Raw genomic sequence first — 19952 nt, forward strand, 5'->3', positions numbered from 1 at the left:
TACCTACTTGAGTATGTATGTTAGTCCTTCTTTGAGCCAATTCTGATGATATTAAGGTTCACTCACTCCCCAACTCCTTCCCCCCTTCCCCTCCCCTCCATAAGCTTTTTTCTTGTTTCCTTCATGTGAACTACCTCTCCCCAGACCATCTCTCCCCTTCCCCCTCCCCCAGTCTATTCCTCCTACACCTCAACCTTATTTTAAAGATGTCATCATGGGTTAGTTAGGTGGCACAGTGGACAAAGCACCAGCCCTGGACCCAGGAGTCCCCAAGCCCATATCTGATGCCAGACATAAGACACCCTACCCTGTTTGCCCCACAAAGAACAAAACATAAATGCTTTACAGATATCATCCCTTCATATTCAGTTCAGACTTGTGTCTTCTGTGAATTCCTTACTGAGATAGTTCTTATGAGTTCAAAGTATTATCTTCCCATGTAGAAATGTAAACTGTTTGATCTTTTAATATCCCTCATTAAGTCTTTTTCCTGTTTACCTTTTTATGTTTCTCCAGGGTCTTGTATTTGAAAGTCAAATTTTCTATTCAGTACAGGTCTTTTCATCACAAATGCCTGAAAGACCGCTTTTTCGTTGAAATCCCATTTTTTCCTCTGAAAGATTATGATTAATTTTGCTGGGTACATGATTCTTGGCTGTAGTCCTAGTTCCTTTGCCCTCTGGAATATCATATTCCATGCCCTCCAGTCCTTTAATGTAGAAGCTGCTAGATCTTTCTTTATCCTTATTGGAGCTCCACAGTATTTGGATTCCTTTTTTCAAACTGCTTGCAATATTTTCTCCTTGACCTGGGATCTCTGGAATTTGGCTATAATATTCCTGGAGGTTTTCCTTTTGGGATCTCTTTCAGGAGGTGATTGGTAGATTCTTTGAATTTCTGTTTTAGCTTCTGCTTCTAGAATATCAGGGCAATTTTCTCTCACAATCTCTTGGAGGATGGTGTCTAAGCTGTTATTTTGGTCGTGGTTTTGAGGTAGTCCAATGATTTTCAAATTATCTCTCCTAGATTTATTTTCCAGGTCCGCTGTTTTTCCAAGGAGATATTTTACATTGCCCTCTATTTTTTCATTCAGTTGGATTTGCTTTACTGTGTCTTGGTTTCTCATAAGCTTCCATTTCTTCTTGGTTTCTACTAGCTTCCATTTGTTCAATCCTAATTCTTAGGCAATTATTTTCATCAGGCAGTTTTTTAATCTCCTTTTCCATTTGGCTTTTCAAACTGTTGACTTTTTTCTCATGACTCTCCTGCATTGCTCTCATTTCTCTTTCCATTCTTTCCTCCCTCTCTCTACAACTTCCTTCTATATCTCCTACTTCCTCTTCAAAGTGTTTTTCTCCTACTTTTGTATTTAACTAGTGAATCAATGTTTGTGGCAGCTCCCAATTTAAAAGTATTTCTATATAACCAATGTGAATGATACTAAAAGTACAGATGACTTTCCTTCCTTGACAGAAGTTAAGCAAGCACAGTGACTATGTGGTAAGATGGTATATAGGTAAGAATGCTGGACTTAGGACAGCTGGCTTCCAGTCCTAGTTGTGACACTTAACTACTGTGCCATTACTGTTTAACTTTGAACACCTCACTTAACTTCTCTGAACCTTTTTTCTTATTTTTATGGAAATAATATTTGCAGTAACTTTTTCATAATATTGTTTTATGTTTTATAAACCTTAGAGCACTATAAAAAATATGAGTCATTATTCTAGGTGATAGCTTGCACTGAAGCTGTGGAAAATATTCCTTTTATTATTTTGACCAACCTCTAATAAGATTGGGGGGGGTGGATTTTTTTTTTTAACATTTATATTTTTAAATTTTGAGTTCCAGATTCTCTCCCTCCCCTCTGCTCCTCCCCAATACATTGAGAAGGCAAGCAATATGATATCTAATAAGGGATTTTGCATCTCCTTTTTTCAGCTGAGAGTGGAGACCATCTGGTATTTTGAATTTGAACTCAGACCCCAAATTCCCCCATAGAAATAATGTTTAAAGTGTTGGCTAAGTTCTAAGGCTAGCACACAAAAGCACTTGCAACCCATAATGTACTAAATCAAGGGAAGAGAAAAAGATAATGTTCCATTGCTGTCATAAATCAGCTCACAGGTAGAAATTTATATTAATTTTATTTCAGCCGTATTCTGGGTTTTAAGGGCCAGATGAGAAATACTGTGCCAAAAATCAGTAGGATAGTAGAAAAAACCACTAAATTCCAAAGAATCAGTTATGAGTCATATTTTTGCTAATTGTGTGAACTTGAGAAAGTCATTTCAATTCTAAAATTCTCTTTAAAATGGCAGTAGTAATATTTGAACTACTTATGTTATTGCGTTATGAGGCTCAAATCAGATTTGTTAAACACTCTTTAACCTGCTTGGTCATATCCAACTCTTTGTGACCCTACAGAACATACAATCCATGGAGTTTTCTTGGCAAAGATCAGTGTAGTTTGTCATTTCCTTCTCCAGTAGATTAAGGCAAATAGAGGTTAAGTGACTTGTCCATGTGCATACCCTTTGACCCAGTAATACCACTATTAGGTCTGTATCCCAAAGAGATCATAGAGGAGGGAAAAGGACCCATATGTACAAAAATATTTATAGCAGCTCTCTTTGTGGTGGCAAAGAATTGGAAATTAAGGGAATGGCCATCAATTGGGGAATGGCTAAACAAGTTGTGATACATTAATTGTTTTTTTGTGGGGTTTTTTGATACATGAATTGTAATGGAATACTTTTGTGCTGTGAGAAATGATGAGCAGGAGGCTTTCAGAGAAACCTGATGCTGAGCAAAATGAGCACAACCAGGAGAACATTGTACACAGTAACAGCAACATTGTGTGATGATCAACTGTGATAGACTTAACTCTTCTCAGCAGTGCAATTATCCAAAACAATTTCAAAAAACTCATGATAGAAAATATTCTCCATATCCAGAAAAAAGAATTGTGGATTCTGAATGCAAATTGAACCATACTGTTTCTACTTTTTGGCTGGTTTTTTTCCCCTTTTTTGAGGTTTTTCCCTTGTGTTCTGCTTCTTCTTTCACAAGCAGAACTATGCTTTATATGTTTATACATATATAACCTATATCAGATTGCTTTCCATCTCAGGGAGGGAAGGGAGGATGGGGGAAAGATTTGGAACTAAAAATCCTATGAAAACAAATGTTGAAAACTATCTTTACATGTAACTGGAAAATAATAAAATACTTTTATGATTTTAAAAAAAGTGACTTGTCCAGGGTCACACAGCTAGTAAGTGTTAGAGGTCAGATCTGAACTCAGATCTTCCTTATGATATTATTTCTTCAGAAAAATAATTTTCAAGTTTTAAACAATTACCCCCTCATCTCATTAAACACACACACACACACACACACACACACACACAACTGTTAGAACTTAAATTTGGGGCTTCTTGTATACCCCGTGGTATACTTTCCAGTTTATCTCTAATTACATGAACCCTGTACTACAACAGAGTAATAAGAATTAGCATTTTTTAAGCACTTATACTGTGCTTGAAATACAAACAGAAAGTCAGTCTCTGCTCACAAGAAGCTTTACTGTGGGGGAAGCTGCAAGAGCAGAGTGAGCTTCCAGGGTGAGAAGTCTATTGTGTCATCATGGAGAAAGTTCTTAGTTTGGAGAGGAGCTCAGAGAAAGGTTTAGCTGCTAACCCTCCCCCCACTTCCCACATGCCTCGTGCTTTATTGTTTCTTTGTCATTACTCATTGTGTCCTTTCTCTCTGAAGTACTCTTTACCTTACTGAATTCTACCTATCATATAAAAACTGAACTTAAATGACATTTTATTCATGAAATCTTTCTTTAGTATCCTTTTCTAAAGTCCTGTACACCTTCATACCTAAAACTCTACAACTATGAGTACCCTCTTTTCCTCTGCCCTCTAGTCAAGCTACACACCACTTCCCAATGCCTCCTCCCAGAGTCAAGCCCCTAGAGACTATAATAACCTACCAGAATTCATCCCTTTATCAGTATTCTCCTGCTACATCATGCCTTCCCCATCCCAGTGATTCTGAAGCAGTGACTCCTCAGAGCTTTCCCCCAAATCCCAATGATTCTGAACCCCTGGCTAGCATGGTCCAAACCCTATTCTCTGTGTAACATTACCCACTGATTTTTCCCATATTCCTATCCCTCTCAATCATCCCCCCCCAATATCCCACTCTAAAGCCATTAACCCTTCCACCATGTTTTCTAGAATGCCTGCCACATAGATAACAAACTTGCTTTCATCATAAACTTTTTTCTTTCTCACTTCTTCCATCTTCTTGTGCTCACTGAGACCTGGTTCTCCTCTCTCTCATCACAGTTTACTAGCCACTGTTTTAAGTACTGGTTGCACTTGAACTCATACCTTAGAGCCATGGAGGAGAAAGGGGATAGTTGGAATATTCCCTGCTTTTAGGCTTTCCTTCTATCACCATAATTTAATAACTTCTCTTTTGAGATTAATTCAATCTGTAACTACACCTAATCAAGATTCTGGTAGCTGTAATCTACCTATCTCTAGGACACTTTCTTCAACGAGTTCAGTGCCTGGCTCTGGCTTTCTGAACTCCTCAATTTCTGCCCTAATACTAGAGGACTTCAGCATGTCCCTCAAGCACCCTAATTCCCCAGTTCCTATTTCCCCTGACCTTTAACTCCACCCCACCTCAGCTATACACAAAGATTTTTATGCCATTGATTTCACCCACAAGTGTTCTACTTCCATGTTCATGAACTCTGAATTTTCTTTGTCTGATCATAATCTGTTATTCTACTTCTCCCTCTGCCTCACAGCCCCTAACCCTGTTCTTCAATTTCTTTTTTTTTTTTTTTTTGTGGGGCTATGGGGGTTAAGTGACTTGCCCAGGGTCACATAGCTAGTAAGTGTTAAGTGTCCAAGGCCGGATTTGAACTCAGGTCCTACTGAATCCAGGGCCAGTGCTTTATCCACTGTGCCACCTAGCCGCCCCCTATTCTTCAATTTCTAATCACACTACCCTTCAGTTCTTTCCCAGGCCATCACCCCTGTACTGGCTCCATTTTCCTTTCCCCATAATCCCTCAGTGAACCAGTTCAACTCTACACTCTTCTCTCAACTCTCTTTCTCTTTTATCTATGACTGATCTTGCCCTGCCAAGCCTCAGCCCTGGATTATTCCCCATTCTGTCTTCCTTCCTACTCATGTGCTGCTGCTGCTGCTGCTGCTGCTGCTGCTGAATGAAGCTGGAGAAAATCACAAAACCATACTGACTGGGTCCACTACAAATTTGTTATATATCTCAACTCGGCCCTCACTGCAGCAATGGAGTCTTTATATCCCTCCTTAATCAGTTCACTCTCCCTGTAACCACCTCTGTTTTTTCCAAGTCTTTTTACCTGTCCTCAAACCTGTCACTTTTCCCTCCTCAACCCTTTCACATGAGAACTTGACCTTATAGTTCACTGAAAAAAATTGAAACTGTTCACTGAGAGCTTCCTCTTCTCTTGTCCTCCTCATCTCAAAATTATATGGCTTCTACCTCTATCTCTTCCACCATTGTCTCACATAAACAGGTGGCCCTTCACCTTGCCAAGGCCAACCCCTTACATGAACAAATGATTCCATTCCTGTCCCATCTTCCCCAGCAGATTGCCCTCTCTCCCATCCTTACTTAGTTATTAATCCTCATTTTCCCCCTCTCTGTTGAATGCTTCTATACTGACTATAAATATATCCATGTCTCCCATATCCTTAAAAAAAAAGTCCATGTGATCCATCCATATCCACTAGTTGTCATACTGTATCTCTCATACCTTTTGTTGCTAAACACCTTGAGGAAGCAGTCTACACTCAATGCTTCTATTTCCTTTCTTATCACCCACCACTAAACCCTATGGTCTGGATCAACCTTATCATTCAACTGAAACGTTTTCAACGTTTCCAGTGATCTCTTAATTGCCAAATGTATTGGCCTTTTAATGCCAAATTTAATGGCCTCTCCTCACCTTCTTGGCCTCTTGGAAGTTTTTGACATTGTTAATCACTTTCTTTTTCTTGATACTCTCTCTTCTCTCTAGGTTTTCATGACACACTGCCTGCCCTCTTTTGGTTTTCTTTCTACCTGTCCTACTGCTCCTCAGTCTCTTTTACCAGATCTTCATTCAGATCATGTCAGCTAACAATGAATATTCCCCCAAGTATATCTTCTAGGACATCTTCTCTTCTCCCTGTATACTGTTTTGCTTGATGATCTCATCAGCTCCTGTGGATTCAATTATTGTCTCTATGCAGATGATTTTCAGATCTTAATTTCTCTTCTGACCTCTGGTCTCACATCTCCAGCTGCTTTCTGGACATCTTTAATGAGATGTCACATAGACATCTTAAATTCAACATATGCAAAACTCAAAATCTTTTCCCTCCAAATCCTCTCCTTTTCCCAACTTCCCTATTACTGTTGAGGGTACTACTATATTCTCCCAGGCAGCCAAGCTTGCAATCTAGATGCCAACCTCAATTCCTTACTATCTCTCATCCCTCATATAGAATCAGGTGTCAATACCTATCAATTCTATCATCATATTTCTGGTGTGTACCCTTTTCTGTCCTTTGACACTACAACCACACTAGTGCAGGTCCTCATCACTTTATGCCTGGAGCATTGCAATAGCTTTCTGTTGGTCTCCCTGCCTCAGTACATCTTTTCCCATTCCAATCAGTCCCTTTCCATTCAGCTTTCAGTGATCTTCCTTTAAGGCACATATCTGGCCATGATGCTTTCCTTCCTCAATAAGCCCCAGGATCTACCTCTGTTTGGTTTCATAACCTGGTTCTTTCCTATCTTCCCCATCTTTTTTTTTTTTTTACACCTTACTTCCCTCCACATATTCTGTAATATGGTAACATTGGCCATCTTGCTTTTCCTTGAATAAGATACTCATCTCTCAGCTCCGTGCATTTTCGTTATCTGCTCTCATACCTGTATCTCTCCCTCCTTCATCTCCTGACTTTCCCTGTCTTTCTTCAAGTCCCAGCTAAAATTAATTACACACACACCCCTTTGTCCAGAACTTTTGCATGGTCTTACCCATTTGAGCTCCATGAGAGCATATATTAGAGTTTGGGGGGGGGCAGGGAATTTTTTGGTTGTTGTTATGTTTTTGTTTGTTTTTCCCCTTTTTTGTGTCTCTAGCACATAATGCCTAGCACATAGTAGGAACTTAAAAAGTTTTTGTTGACTGAATTTAATAATTCATTATAATACAAGATCTCGCTGTAAAACTTACTAGACAAGTTTCATATCTCATACATTTTTTAGTTGTCATTTTATCTTGTTCATTTTTTGCTTTGTAAATTTGGTTCTTTTTGCATTTATTTTCAACAAGTTTATAAATTCTTTTAGTCTTTTAAAATAAAATTTTCATAAATTCTAAAATAGTAGTATTGCCTTTATCTGGGTTCTCTTCAGAACTTTCTTTTTTCTCTTCTTGGATATGTAACCCATTCCATGTTTCTTTTTGCATCACTATCCACACAGTATTCTCTCTTCCCTTATTTAAGCCATCCCTTGTAACAAATAATAGTCATATAAAATTAATTTGGATCATATTGATCAAACAACATAATTTATGTAAAGTACTATTACATGTCAATTATTATTGCATTTATCTTATTTATTTTAAAGAAATATCCAATATTCCATATATTATTCATTTTCTTAATATCCTAATTAGATATGTCCAAGATAATGGAGTAATTGGAATTGTTTCCATTGTACTGATGAAGAAATTAAACCAGAAGAATGAAGTATAGAATGATACTATAAAATAACAAGACTCTCATTAAGCCATACACAAACCAAACCAGCTTTTCATTAGCCCAAGATCAGACAGTAGAAATGTCTAGATTTTGCCTGGTCTTAAATGAACCATTCAACTTCCTCAAGGATCTTTGAGAAAGAACCTTGATTATAAATATTTCAAATTCCTTCCTCCTCATCTCTTCACCCTCTTTCCCTCTCTTCTTAATACAATGGTCTAATAGTACTTATGTTTGATTCTAGGAGCGACTAAAGCTGATAACTGTATTGGGTGCCGGGCTTCTCTGTGGAACTGCATTGGCTGTCATTGTACCTGAAGGAGTACATGCACTTTATGAAGATATTCTGGAGGGTGAGAAAGAAAATAAGGTCTCATTTTTTGATACATTTTGGCTTGTTGAGTTAGTGAGGTAGAAACTCACTGAGAGTAAATACTATCTAAGTTTGTCATAGAAAGGCAGAATGGTATAATGGATAGAGGGTCAGCATCAAGTCAGTATAACCCAGGACAAGTCATCTGATCTGTTGGAGCTTATCTGTCACCCAGATTTAGGTAAAAACCTCTAGTTGGAGAAAAAATAGTAAATAAAACTAATTATTCTCCAGATGTCTTACTAGCATACTAAATGGATTGTAATAATTATTTTGATAGAGCTCACCTGGAGGAAGAAAGGTAAAGCCTCATCTACAGATTGTTTGCTGAGTGAGAGATGCTCCTGTGTTTTGTGATTAAGGGCTGGAGGGCTTGATAGTATTTAGAGAAAACTGTTAATGAACTATTATAACAAAAACAATGCTGATCCAAAGGAGTTAATTTTTTTTTTTTTTTTTTTTTTAGTGAGGCAATTGGGGTTAAGTGACTTGCCCAGGGTCACACAGCTAGTAAGTGTTAAGTGTCCGAGGCCGGATTTGAACTCAGGTACTCCTGACTCCAGGGCCAGTGCTCTATCCACTTCGCCATCTAGCTCCCCCCAAAGGAGTTAAATTTAATATTTTTTATCTGAGGATTGGGGTTTGGTTACAGTGCGATCAACTGAAGACATAGAAAATGATATAAATTCAGAATGAAAAAGATAATGATTTCAAGAGACCACCTGGGATGAGACAAATCAAGAGTGCATTCAGACCATGACTTAAAAGAACCAAAAAAGATTGTAATTAGTCATCTTTGTTCCTGCAGGATCTTTTGAATAAAAGAAGGCAACTCTTAAGGACTCCTAGGAATAAGTTGTGCTACTTTATATTAGATGATATTCTTTTTATTGAATCTCTTATCTTTTTTTAGTTTCATTAGATTTTATGCAGTCCAAGATGCACTTATAAAATGATTTTGACTCAGTGTCAGCAGTTAAAACTCCATTTTTCTCACCTCTAAAGTGAATAATCCCAGTTAATTTAAATTTTCTTCATACATCTTACCTTATAGCCTTTAAACATCATTGTGACTTTTCCTTTCTAAATTTCCCACATGCCTCAATGCCAGCAGTTTGTTTCTAGATTGACCAGTGCTAAGAAGAAAGAATAGGTTTAATTCACTATATTCTCAATTCTTATGTATCACAGTAGTGTTCGTTTGGATTTTTAAAAAGGTCTTTGGTTATCTGTTCCTACAGACAGTGTTCCTTCTCTAGACATTATATTTTGATATTTTGGAAGCTCATGAATACCTTACTGATAGACCCATCCCAGTGCTTTGTGACCATAAAGAGTGACTAAATTTTATGAATATAAACAGAAACTTACAAGATACCCTTTTACAATTATAACTCTAACAGAATTACTTAATCCTTAGAGATCATAGTCTTTATATTTGTAAGAAAAATATGTCTTCACATTATATACACAGTAACAACATTATGTGATGATCCACCATGATATACTTAGCTCTTCCCAGCAATACAATGATACAAGACAATTAATTCTGAAAGACTTATGATGGGAAATGCTTTCCACATCCAGAGAGAGAACTAGAGAGTCTGAATGCAGATGGAAGCATTCATATTTTCACTTGTTTTGTTTTGTTTTTCTCGTGATTTTTCCCTTTTGTTCTGATTTTTCTTTTTTGCAATATGACTAATGTGGAAATATGCTTAACATGATTCTCCTGTATAACCTATATCATATTGCTTGCTGTTTTGGGAAGAATAAGGGAGGGAGAAAAATGTGAAACTCAAAATCTTACAAAAATGAATGTTGAAAACTATCTTCACATGTAATTGAGGGGAAATAAAATACTATAAAAATAATTTTTTAAAAAACTGGAAAAAAAGAAAAATGTTTTCTCAAAGTAGCAAAATTTTGAGAACTTCTCAGTAGTTTAAAGTAAATAAAATCTAGGTTGGATCTAAAGCCAAGGTCACAGAAGTCTGACATTCGTGACAGTCTGAATAACACATATATCTTCAGTATTGAATAATTTGTATAGGCTGTCACAGTGTGTTTTACCACCTTTTCAGGTGTGTTTTTATAACCATGTTGTATTCTTTGAAACAGTGAGTTTCCCCTTTGTAATTGTTTTTTTCTGTAATGTTTTTGTTACACCTTAAAATTTTTAAATAATAAATTTAATAAATATCAACAAAAACATTCACATAAACATATAAAACAAGGATAAAATCTTATGCAAAACCCAAAATGATTTTACTCAGTTATCTTCCAGAAGCAATAGAAAAGGGGGCAGCTAGGTGGCACAGTGGATAGAGCATCAGCCCTGGAGTCAGGAGGACCTGAGTTCAAATTTGGCCTCAGTCATTTGATACTTACTAGCTGTGTGACCCTGGGCAAGTCACTTAACCCCAATTGGCTCACCAAAAAAAAAAAAAACAGAAGCAATAGAAAGGTAAATCCCATTCCAAATAACTGCAAAATTTATAAAATATCTGCGAATCTACCAAAGCACACAATAACCTACCCTTGGAGTTTAATCTTGATAATTATAACTTGATGTTGAAGACTATTAACATTAAATCTTCCCAAGCATATTTGAATTTTGAAAGAGGATGTTTTTAGAATAACAATAACTTGAACACAAAGCAATGTGTTCACAGGTGGCTTACTTACCCTTGTAGGAATCAGATAAATGACCACTAATTATGAACCTGTCCCTATTAGGGGAATATGACTGTCATTTTTTTTTTTTAGGAAAAAAGAAGATTTTTAATCAATTGTTAAGAGAAATTTTTAAAATAATTTGCACCTTTTTTGCCCTTGCTACTTAATCCATGAGTCCATGAGATAAAAAATATAAAGATATGTATTCTATAGCTAGAGAAATGTTGATATAAAGCAGGATTTTTTTTCTTTCTACTTCTTCATTGATGTACAGGACAAGTATGCAAGAATTTTATCCTCAAATTGGGTTTTTTAGTGATATATGTATATTATAATTAACTTGATTCAGAAATCTTGAGCATTAAATAAGAAACTAATCTATTACCATCCTATAGTAATGCTGTTGCAGGCTATGATGACAGCCTCTTATTCTGTATTTGAGTATACTTTTTCTATGAAGTGAAATATAGATACATACACATATACATATCTAAGTTTTAACTTTTGTTTTACCAAAGATTATAAACCTGTTAGGGCCTTAATCTGTATTTTGTGTGTTATTTGGCCACCTGTAAAGTTCCTCAGCTTTCATGATGTATTTATGGGATGTTCATTGAGCAGCCTAGAATATATCTCCACGTCTTTTTTTTGAATTACAAAAATATAAAGGTCTCATATTTGTTGACATTACTTCTTTTGCTTCTTCCTAAAAAGAACACTTGGAGATATAAAGACTAGCTAATTGCACCTTCTTGTAACTGCCCATTTTATTAGCCTATGTTAATGAAGTTAAGTAAAGATGAGTCCTTGAAGAGTTTGCATCCAAGTTACAAGATAGTGCTTTTGCACTATAATGATTCGCTGCATTTCAAAATCTCCAAAAAAGAAAATGTTTCTTGAAAGGATTGAATTTGATCTGGAGGATATTTCTCTGCCTTTTTTATTCGTGTATTCAGCTAACGAATGGTACACAATATTAAAACTAGAAGAACCGTGGGAGATCATTCTCCAATGTATAGATGAGGAAATAGGTGCAAAGAGTTTAAATGATTCCCTTAAGGTTACAGCTTTTAAAGCTGAAAACTGAAGAAAAAAAAAAAAAAGGTCATTTGCTTTTCTTTTTTTATGTCACCTAGGAGTGATAATTATTAATTAACTCTGTTCTTCACTGGCAGATCAATCAGAGTAAAGCTTTCCATAATTTTAAACCAGATGTTAGCATAATTTTATGGTCCAGATCTTGAATGTTATGGCTATTGGGAAATATTATGGCTTCCTTTCTCCCTTGCAAGTCTGCTTCTCTATTCTAAGTTTTGGAAATACTGTGGGCAAACAGAATTGTATTTCAGTAGTAGAAGAAACATGAAAATTTAAACATCTTTATGTTTAGATGATTGCAAGATTAGAAAATAAGTTCTTTTGGGGACAGATTTTGGAATAAAATACAGCAAAATAAAGACTTCTTTTGTACCTTTTCCTTCCAACTTTTGATTTGTCCTGCATTAGGAAAACACCACCAGGCCAGTGAGGCACAGAATGTGATCGCATCAGACAAAGCAGTAGAAAAACCACTTATACATGAACATGAGCACAGCCATGATCACACAAGACTACATGCATATATTGGTGTTTCCCTCGTCTTAGGCTTTGTCTTCATGCTTCTGGTGGACCAGATTGGCAGCTCTCATATGCATTCTACAGAAGGTAAGTGACCCTAGATTTGTCTTGGAAACTGTCTAAATAACTTGGGTTGGAAAATCACAAATAACTAAATATCCTGGCTTGTGTAATTACATTATTCTGTAGGTTCCTAAGAAAATCTTTTAGGACATCATTATCTTCCTTTGAATCCAGTGAAATCTTTTCTTTTGGGGAGAGCTGTTGAAGTGGGACATAGTAGCAGAACAAATCTTTGGCCTATTTATTTACATTAAAACCATCACATTGTTAAGGTGCTTCTAAGGTTTAGAACAAGTGTTTTGAACCAGGGTTCGATAGATAGATAGATAGATAGATAGATAGATAGATAGATAGATAGATAGATAGATAGATAGATAGATAATATTTCAATATTGTGTTTGGTGATTCATATATGGTGGTGTCTTGGACTGGTGTAGAATGGTAAGAGGCTAAACTAGACCCTAGCAAATTAATTCTCATAGGCATGGTCACCTGGTTTCACCCCCTCATAAGAGTTTTCCTGAATTTTAAAAGTCGTTACAGATTAATTCCTCAGATTTGATGATACCTGTTAAAAAGATTAAATTTTCGTACAGGTTTGTAAAGGAGGAAAGCTTTCAGTTTTAAAAGCAAATTATTATTTTTTGTTCCAAAAATGTAAACTGGAAAAACATCAAACATAAAGATTGAGGCTGGAGTAACTTAAAGCAAAGCATATCAAGGTGATTCTTTTCTGACTGTTTGGAAATGAATTTGAGATACTTATTGCTTTAATGACAGGTTAGGCTACTAACCATGTTGTCTTTCAATCAAGTGTTTAAATATTGACTGTAATGAAGTATGGTCCTTTTTTAACCATAATTCTTTTCCTTGCTTTCTTCTGTGTTATATCTTTTTTTGGGGGGGGGGGGGGCGTGTGGTAATTGGGATTAAGTGATTTGCCCAGGGTCACACAGCTAATGTGTCAAGGGTCTGAGACTTGATTTTAACTCAGGTCCTCCTGAATCCAGAGCTGGTGCTCTATCCACTGTTAAGGGTTAAAATTCTAGCTAAACTGTCTAAAATATTTAATGAGTGGTCGCCAATCAATTACAAGCTTTAGCAAGAGTTAGACTTTTAAGCATTTATTAAGGAGAATAAGAATTTGGTAAAGAGAGAGAGAAAGGCCTAGATTCCTATCTATTAAAGGGAGAGCACATTTCTAGCTCCCTTCTCCGCCAGCGTCCTCAGGAAAGAGAGCGAGACTGAGCGCCAGTCTCTTCCTTCCTCCTCCCACTAGCCCGCGTCACTTCCTGACTCCTGGTCTTGCCCTCAAAGACCTTCCCTTCATGGGCAGAACTCTTCTACAGTAAGTATCCAGCAGGTGGCGTCATTCCAATCATTACACCACCAAGCCACCTAGCTGCCCCTCCTGTGTTATATCTTAAAGAAATAAATATTTTGGCATCTTTGACTACTGACCCTAACCTATTTCTGATCTGGCATTTTGATATTAACCCATTTCTATTATGTCACTTGAGCATTCTTTAGTCATTTTAATTGGTTCCAAAGTAATCTGACTTTTCTATTTGAAACAAATTAATCTGTATTGATTAGAGTGCTGGAAGATCTAAATTCCAATTCGGCCCCAAACACTTACCATCTTGGTGACTTTGGACTGTGAGAAAATAATTATTAATAATGGATTTCTTGGGGGGACCCAGAGATCAGTTTCACAGTGCTTACCCACCCCTACTCCACAAAATCCAGAAACTTCAAATCTCTCTGGGACAAACCTAAGGGAACAAAAGAAATGGAGAGAGGCTCTTTTGTCTAGCTTAGTGAAGGACTGATGAGATCAAACCACACCTAGATAATGGACTTTGCCTTAAGCAATCTGAAGGTCTTTTCCCTGATGTCATCTGTAGAGTTCTTTTTAATGTGGACCACCTTCAAATCATGTCAGCCAATGGAATTGAATGTTGTTAACCAATTAGCTTTGATCTATGTATAATGACCTGCCTCTGTCAAAAGAGGATAAAAATCCTTGGTAGGCTCCACAGAGGCTCTCTTGGCTCTCTCTTTTAGGACAGCATAGATTTTGTAGGTCTTGTGAGTTCTCTTGCTGAAGCTCTCTCCCTGCCTTCTCTGCCACGATGCCTGACACCATGAGAAATTAGGGAGACCCGTGGTCCATCCTCTTCTTAATAATTCTCAGGAACTCAGCATCGAAGTGACAAAGGCTTTATTTTCTTCTCATGAGAAGGAGGCACCCTAGTGTGCAGCTAGTGGGTGCCCAGAAAGGGGGCTCACAGGCCCTGTTTTATATCCTAGTCCCTAATTCTAATGGGCCTTCCCCTTTTTCATCACTGGTGGGGTTACAATCTACGAGCAAAAACTAGCTAATCGGAATGCAGTATTCCCACCCCTCTTCCTTGTATGGGCGTGACTCAGGAGTGGACCTTATACTTCCTTATATGGACACAACTTTGGAGCGGACCTTATTGAGACCAGGGCTCCTTGAACCCTGTGACCTTGCTAACCTGAGGGGGAGGAGGGGGAGTCCTACAAACAGGTCAGGGGGAGTATGACTGACTGTTATATCCACATTGAGAGGAGACAACTACCCATTTCTCACATGGGGGTTTAGGGTAGGGGTTCTTAGGAATTCCTCTTTAAAGAATTAAACCCCCCTGCACACAAATCCAATTAGAGTAAAATAATAGTTTATTTAAGTGCTAGGGAAAGGAAACCAAGAGAGAGCTCCTTGGACTCCTCCTGGGGAGGAGACATGGCACAGAGGAATGGCTCTCTGAGATACCTATCTCCAGGAGGAGACTAGCAAATCCTTTTATATCCCACCTTTTTAGGTGGGATAGTCTTCTGACTATGAGAAAGTTCCCTTATTGGAGGAGGACCATCCCCACTGGTGGTAGCTGAGGGAAGTTGGGTGAGGGGTGGCTCCATATCTCTCCAGCCAGTGCCCCAAAGGCAGCCACCACACCTAATCTTATTTCTCCAGGTTGGGGTGTGTGTGGGGGGGACTGGAATGAAGGGTGGTGGTCCTGGAGTTATCTCAGTTCAGATCCTGTGCTGTTCATCTCTTTAGGTGTGTCTGTCCTTTGGTTTAGTTTCTCAAGGAGAAGGTTCCTTGATTTATCCCAGGAAACTTCTGAGGTGCCCTGGGCCCATAACAGTAATTATTTAAAAAAACACAGGACTTGGGGAAGCTAGATGGCGCAGTGGGTAGAGCACCGGCCCTGGAGTCAGGAGTACCTGAGTTCAAATCCGGCCTCAGACACTTAACACTTAATGGCTGTGTGACCCTGGGCAAGTCACTTAACCCCCATTGCCCCGCAAAAAAAAAAAGAAAAAAAAAAAACCACAGGACTTAACCTGTTTGCCACAGTTTCCTCATCTGTAAAATGAAGGTAATAACACCTAACTTCCAGGTTTGTTGGATTAAATGAAATAATTATTGTAAAGCATATAGCACAGTGCCCAGCATATAGTAGGTGGTATATACATATTAGCTATTATTATATAGTTAATATTTATTAAAGTCATTATATGGTCAAGAAAAATACTGATTTTTTTAAAGAAAATTATTCAACAAGTGCTTAGTAAGCATCTATTTCAGTATATTAAAAAAAGATATATCTTTCCCTGAAGTGATTTTATGTATATAGTTATATCTGTATTGGATATAGATATATATTATATATATATAGTTAGACAATATGATATATATGTGAATCTCTTAGAGAGTTTAAGTTTAATACAGGCTATATATAATTTTATGTATATATACAATAATTATACATAAAATTATATATAAAGCCTAGTACCTGCTAATATACTATGTAGCATGTTTTTATAGATACAATAATTATCTATTAATATTATATATAATATTATATATTAAGTCCTATATATGTAATACTGTAGGGTTTAAAACGTTTTTTCTATAAATTGAGATATATATTGTTCTCATTTTATAGATGTGGAAACTGAGGCCCAACATCCAAATGACAAAGCCAGGTTTCCCAATTCTAAGTGTTGGCCTTTCAGATCAAACTTCATTTTGCCTTAAAGGGCTTTCTGTCTTCTTAAGTGCCATTTTGTTTTTTTCTTTTTTTCAGGGCAATGAGGGTTAAGTGGGTCACACAGCTAGTAAGTGTCAAGTGTCTGAGGCCACATTTGAACTCAGGTACTCCTGAATCTAGGGCTGGTGCTTTATCGACTGCGCCACCTAGCTACCCCTTAAATGCCATTTCCTAACACCTAGCATAGAACACTACCCCCAACCCTATCCCAGTTCTGAACCCCTGTTACAAAAACTTAAACCCACATGCTAGATTTCAAGATGCCAGGAAAAAAAATCATCGTGACCTGAGATTAACATCTAAAGATTAATAGTAGATTAATAGTAGAAGTGGTCCTTTGAAGTAAATTCAGGTTTTGGATTGACAGCAAGGAAAAGTTAAATCATTCTAGGAAAGGTGGGAAGCAGGAACATAAACATGGGGGTAGGAATACATACAACATGTTCAGTGGATGACAAGGAGCTTATCATGACTGGAACAGAGAATTTGAAAGTAGTAAAAAAAAGTAATAAGTAGTAAAAATTATGTGGCTGTTTAATAGAGGATTTGAATGCTAGGCCAGGAAGTTTGAACTAGTTCTCAAAAATACTAGGAATCCATTGCAGTCTATTAAGGAAGGGAGTGATGCAATAAAAAGAGGTATTTTGGAAAGATGAATATGACAGAAATGTGTGGGATTGAGGAGATTTGGGGTAGAAGTGGGACATGGTTTGACTAGGTAGTCTCTGAAATTCACTCTGTCAGGTGAATTGAACCCATAAGGAACTCTTTTGGTTAGTTGTCCAATTGTGAAATAATGAGGACCTCAGTTAGCATAATAGCAGTGAGAATGCAAAGAAGGAAACAAATATGACAGACGTTTTGAAAGAAAAGTCAGTAGTATTTTGTGATTGTCTGTGGGGTAGGGGACAAAGGAGAGGGAGTGGTAAAAAGGGACCCCAGGGTTGTGAGCCTGGGTAACCAGGAGCATAGGATGCCTTTGACAGAAATGGAGAAATTAGAAAGGAGAGCTGTTTGGAGAAAGAAGATCAATTTTGGATATATTGAATGAGTTTGAGATGACTGTGGGACAAATATGTGAAAAAGGTATCCTTTAAGTGTTTAGAATTATGGAATAGGAATTCAGGTAACCAGTCAGGCCTGGGGATGGAGATATAAATGAAATTGAGATTGAAACAGTGAGCCTTTTTAAAGTAGAAGAGAAAGGTGCCAAAGATTAAGAATGCTAATAGTTAGAGGCCGGAGGAAAAAGCGGGAGTCAGCAAATGAGATTAGTTAGAGCCAAACCACATGGTCTCCATGTTCCCTTCCAGGTGTAACATTCTTTGATTCTAAGAGAGGTTTTAAAGAAGCATCAGACAGAAATATGTTTAATGTTATTTATATATATATATATATATATATATATATATATATATATATATATATATATATATATATATAAACTTATATCAGATTACCTGCTGTCTAAGGGAGGGGGGGGAGAAAAATTTGAAATTGGAAATCTTATATAAACAAATGTTGAAAACTATCTCTACATGTAACTGGAAAATAATAAAATACTTTTATTTTTTAAAAAATTTAAAAATAAAAAAAGCATCAGAGTACATATATAACCTATTGCTTGCTGACTCTGGAAAGGAGGGAGAAAAATTTGGAACTCAAAATCTTATAAAAATGAATGTTGAAAACTATCTTTACATGTAACAGGAAAAAAATAAAATACTATTAAGATTTTTAAAAAATTAAAGAAGCTCCAAATATAGAAAAATGGTCATGAAAGGGCAGCTAGGTGGCACAGTAGATAGAGCACTGGCCCTGGAGTCAAAATCCCTGAGTTCAAATCCGGCCTCAGACACTTAACACTTAATAGTTGTGTGACCCTGGGCAAATCACTTAACCCCAATTGCCTCACCAAAAAAAAAAAAAATGGTCATGAAAAATGAAAAAAATTAAACGATTCTTCATTTGGTCATTGGTGACACTATTTTTCAAAAGAGTGGAGAGAGAATAAAATAAGGAAGAGGAAGGTATTAAAATAGAAGCTCTTAATGAGATGACTTAATTGAAGAGTTTGGTTATCAAAGGAAGGAGAGCTAGGACAGTAGTTAAAGGGGAAATTTGTGTGTGTGTGTGTGTGTGTGTTTAAGGAAAGGGGAGATCAACATTTTTTGAAAGCAGAGGGAAGGAATCGGTGGAGATAAATAATGGCTTAAGGCTTACAGAGTGCTTTCTTCACAATAACTGTGTGAGACAGGTACTGCAAATATTACTCTTCCTATTTTTCAAGTAGGAAAAATCTGGCTTCTGAAAGAAATATGAAGTACCTTGCTAAGGCTACACATTTAATTTAGTGTTGGAACCTGGACTTAACCCAGATCTTCTAATGTCAAAACTAATACTGTATACTTTTCCATATTATAAGGAAGAGAGTATAATTAGCTCTTCTCATAAATAATTACTTCTATCTCCAAACCAGTGTTCTATCAGCTTATAGTTCATCATCCTTAAGAACTGTCATTCTCATTTTCATTTTCAGATCCAGAAGCAGCACGCTCCAACAATTCCAAAATCACTACCACGTTGGGCCTTGTAGTTCATGCTGCAGGTAGGATTGAACCACCAGGCTCCTATGTGTGAATGGAATACTGATAGTCACTGGCCCAGTTTTCAGTTTGTTAATATTCAGTTTACAGGGACCGACATTTGCTCATGTGCAAACATTGGAAAAATATTGTTTATCAGAGGCCACCATCCAGATCATGTACAAAGACCTACAGGTCTTTCCTCCCTTCACCCTTTTCTTCATGTCCTCCAGCTGCCTACCCTAGAGAGATGCACAAAGCCTCTATGCAGTTCAGCACCATACATCCGAATCTCTTCTCGGAAAGAGACCTGATAGTGTCTATGAGACTCAAGTATTTCTTTTGAAGTAGGGGGATGCTCCTGACTGGAAACCATAAGGTTTTTCCTGGTATTACTTTAGGACCATAACCTGAAGCAGTACAGTGGGAATCTTTGCAGTGAAGCCCTTCCTGGCAGGTGAGAGGCAGAAGGCTTATGGGAGAACCTTCATGCTCGAGCTTTCCAACTTGCCAAACTCCTTGTGGAAAAATGGAAACTAATTCCCATTATTATACACTTTAGATCTTGTGTAAAAAAAATAAAATACATACACACACACTGATTTAATGTTTAAAGATCAGTGAGATGTTCTTTTGCTGAAATAAAGAATTTGAAGTTCTGCTGGCTAACTTTGTTTTCCCAATTGTTATCTAAAAAAAAAAAAGGAAAGTC

The 19952-nt window shown here is 37.0% G+C and overlaps 1 protein-coding gene across 2 annotated transcripts in view; it reads left to right on the forward strand.

Moving 5' to 3' along the window:
• SLC39A9 (solute carrier family 39 member 9) overlaps positions 1-19952 on the forward strand; it is a 46029-nt gene that overhangs the window by 17456 nt on the left and 8621 nt on the right. The window contains exons 2-4 of one of the 2 annotated variants that reach the window (XM_043986108.1): positions 8083-8191; positions 12397-12594; positions 19195-19263. In XM_043986108.1, coding sequence (XP_043842043.1) covers positions 8083-8191; positions 12397-12594; positions 19195-19263 — 376 coding nt within the window. Of the gene's footprint in view, positions 1-8082; positions 8209-12396; positions 12595-19194; positions 19264-19952 lie in introns of those variants that run through there. The other variant, XM_043986109.1, reaches the window with a different exon arrangement.

This window comes from Dromiciops gliroides, chromosome 2 (genome assembly GCF_019393635.1).
Source record: "Dromiciops gliroides isolate mDroGli1 chromosome 2, mDroGli1.pri, whole genome shotgun sequence".
Lineage (NCBI taxonomy): Eukaryota > Metazoa > Chordata > Mammalia > Microbiotheria > Microbiotheriidae > Dromiciops > Dromiciops gliroides.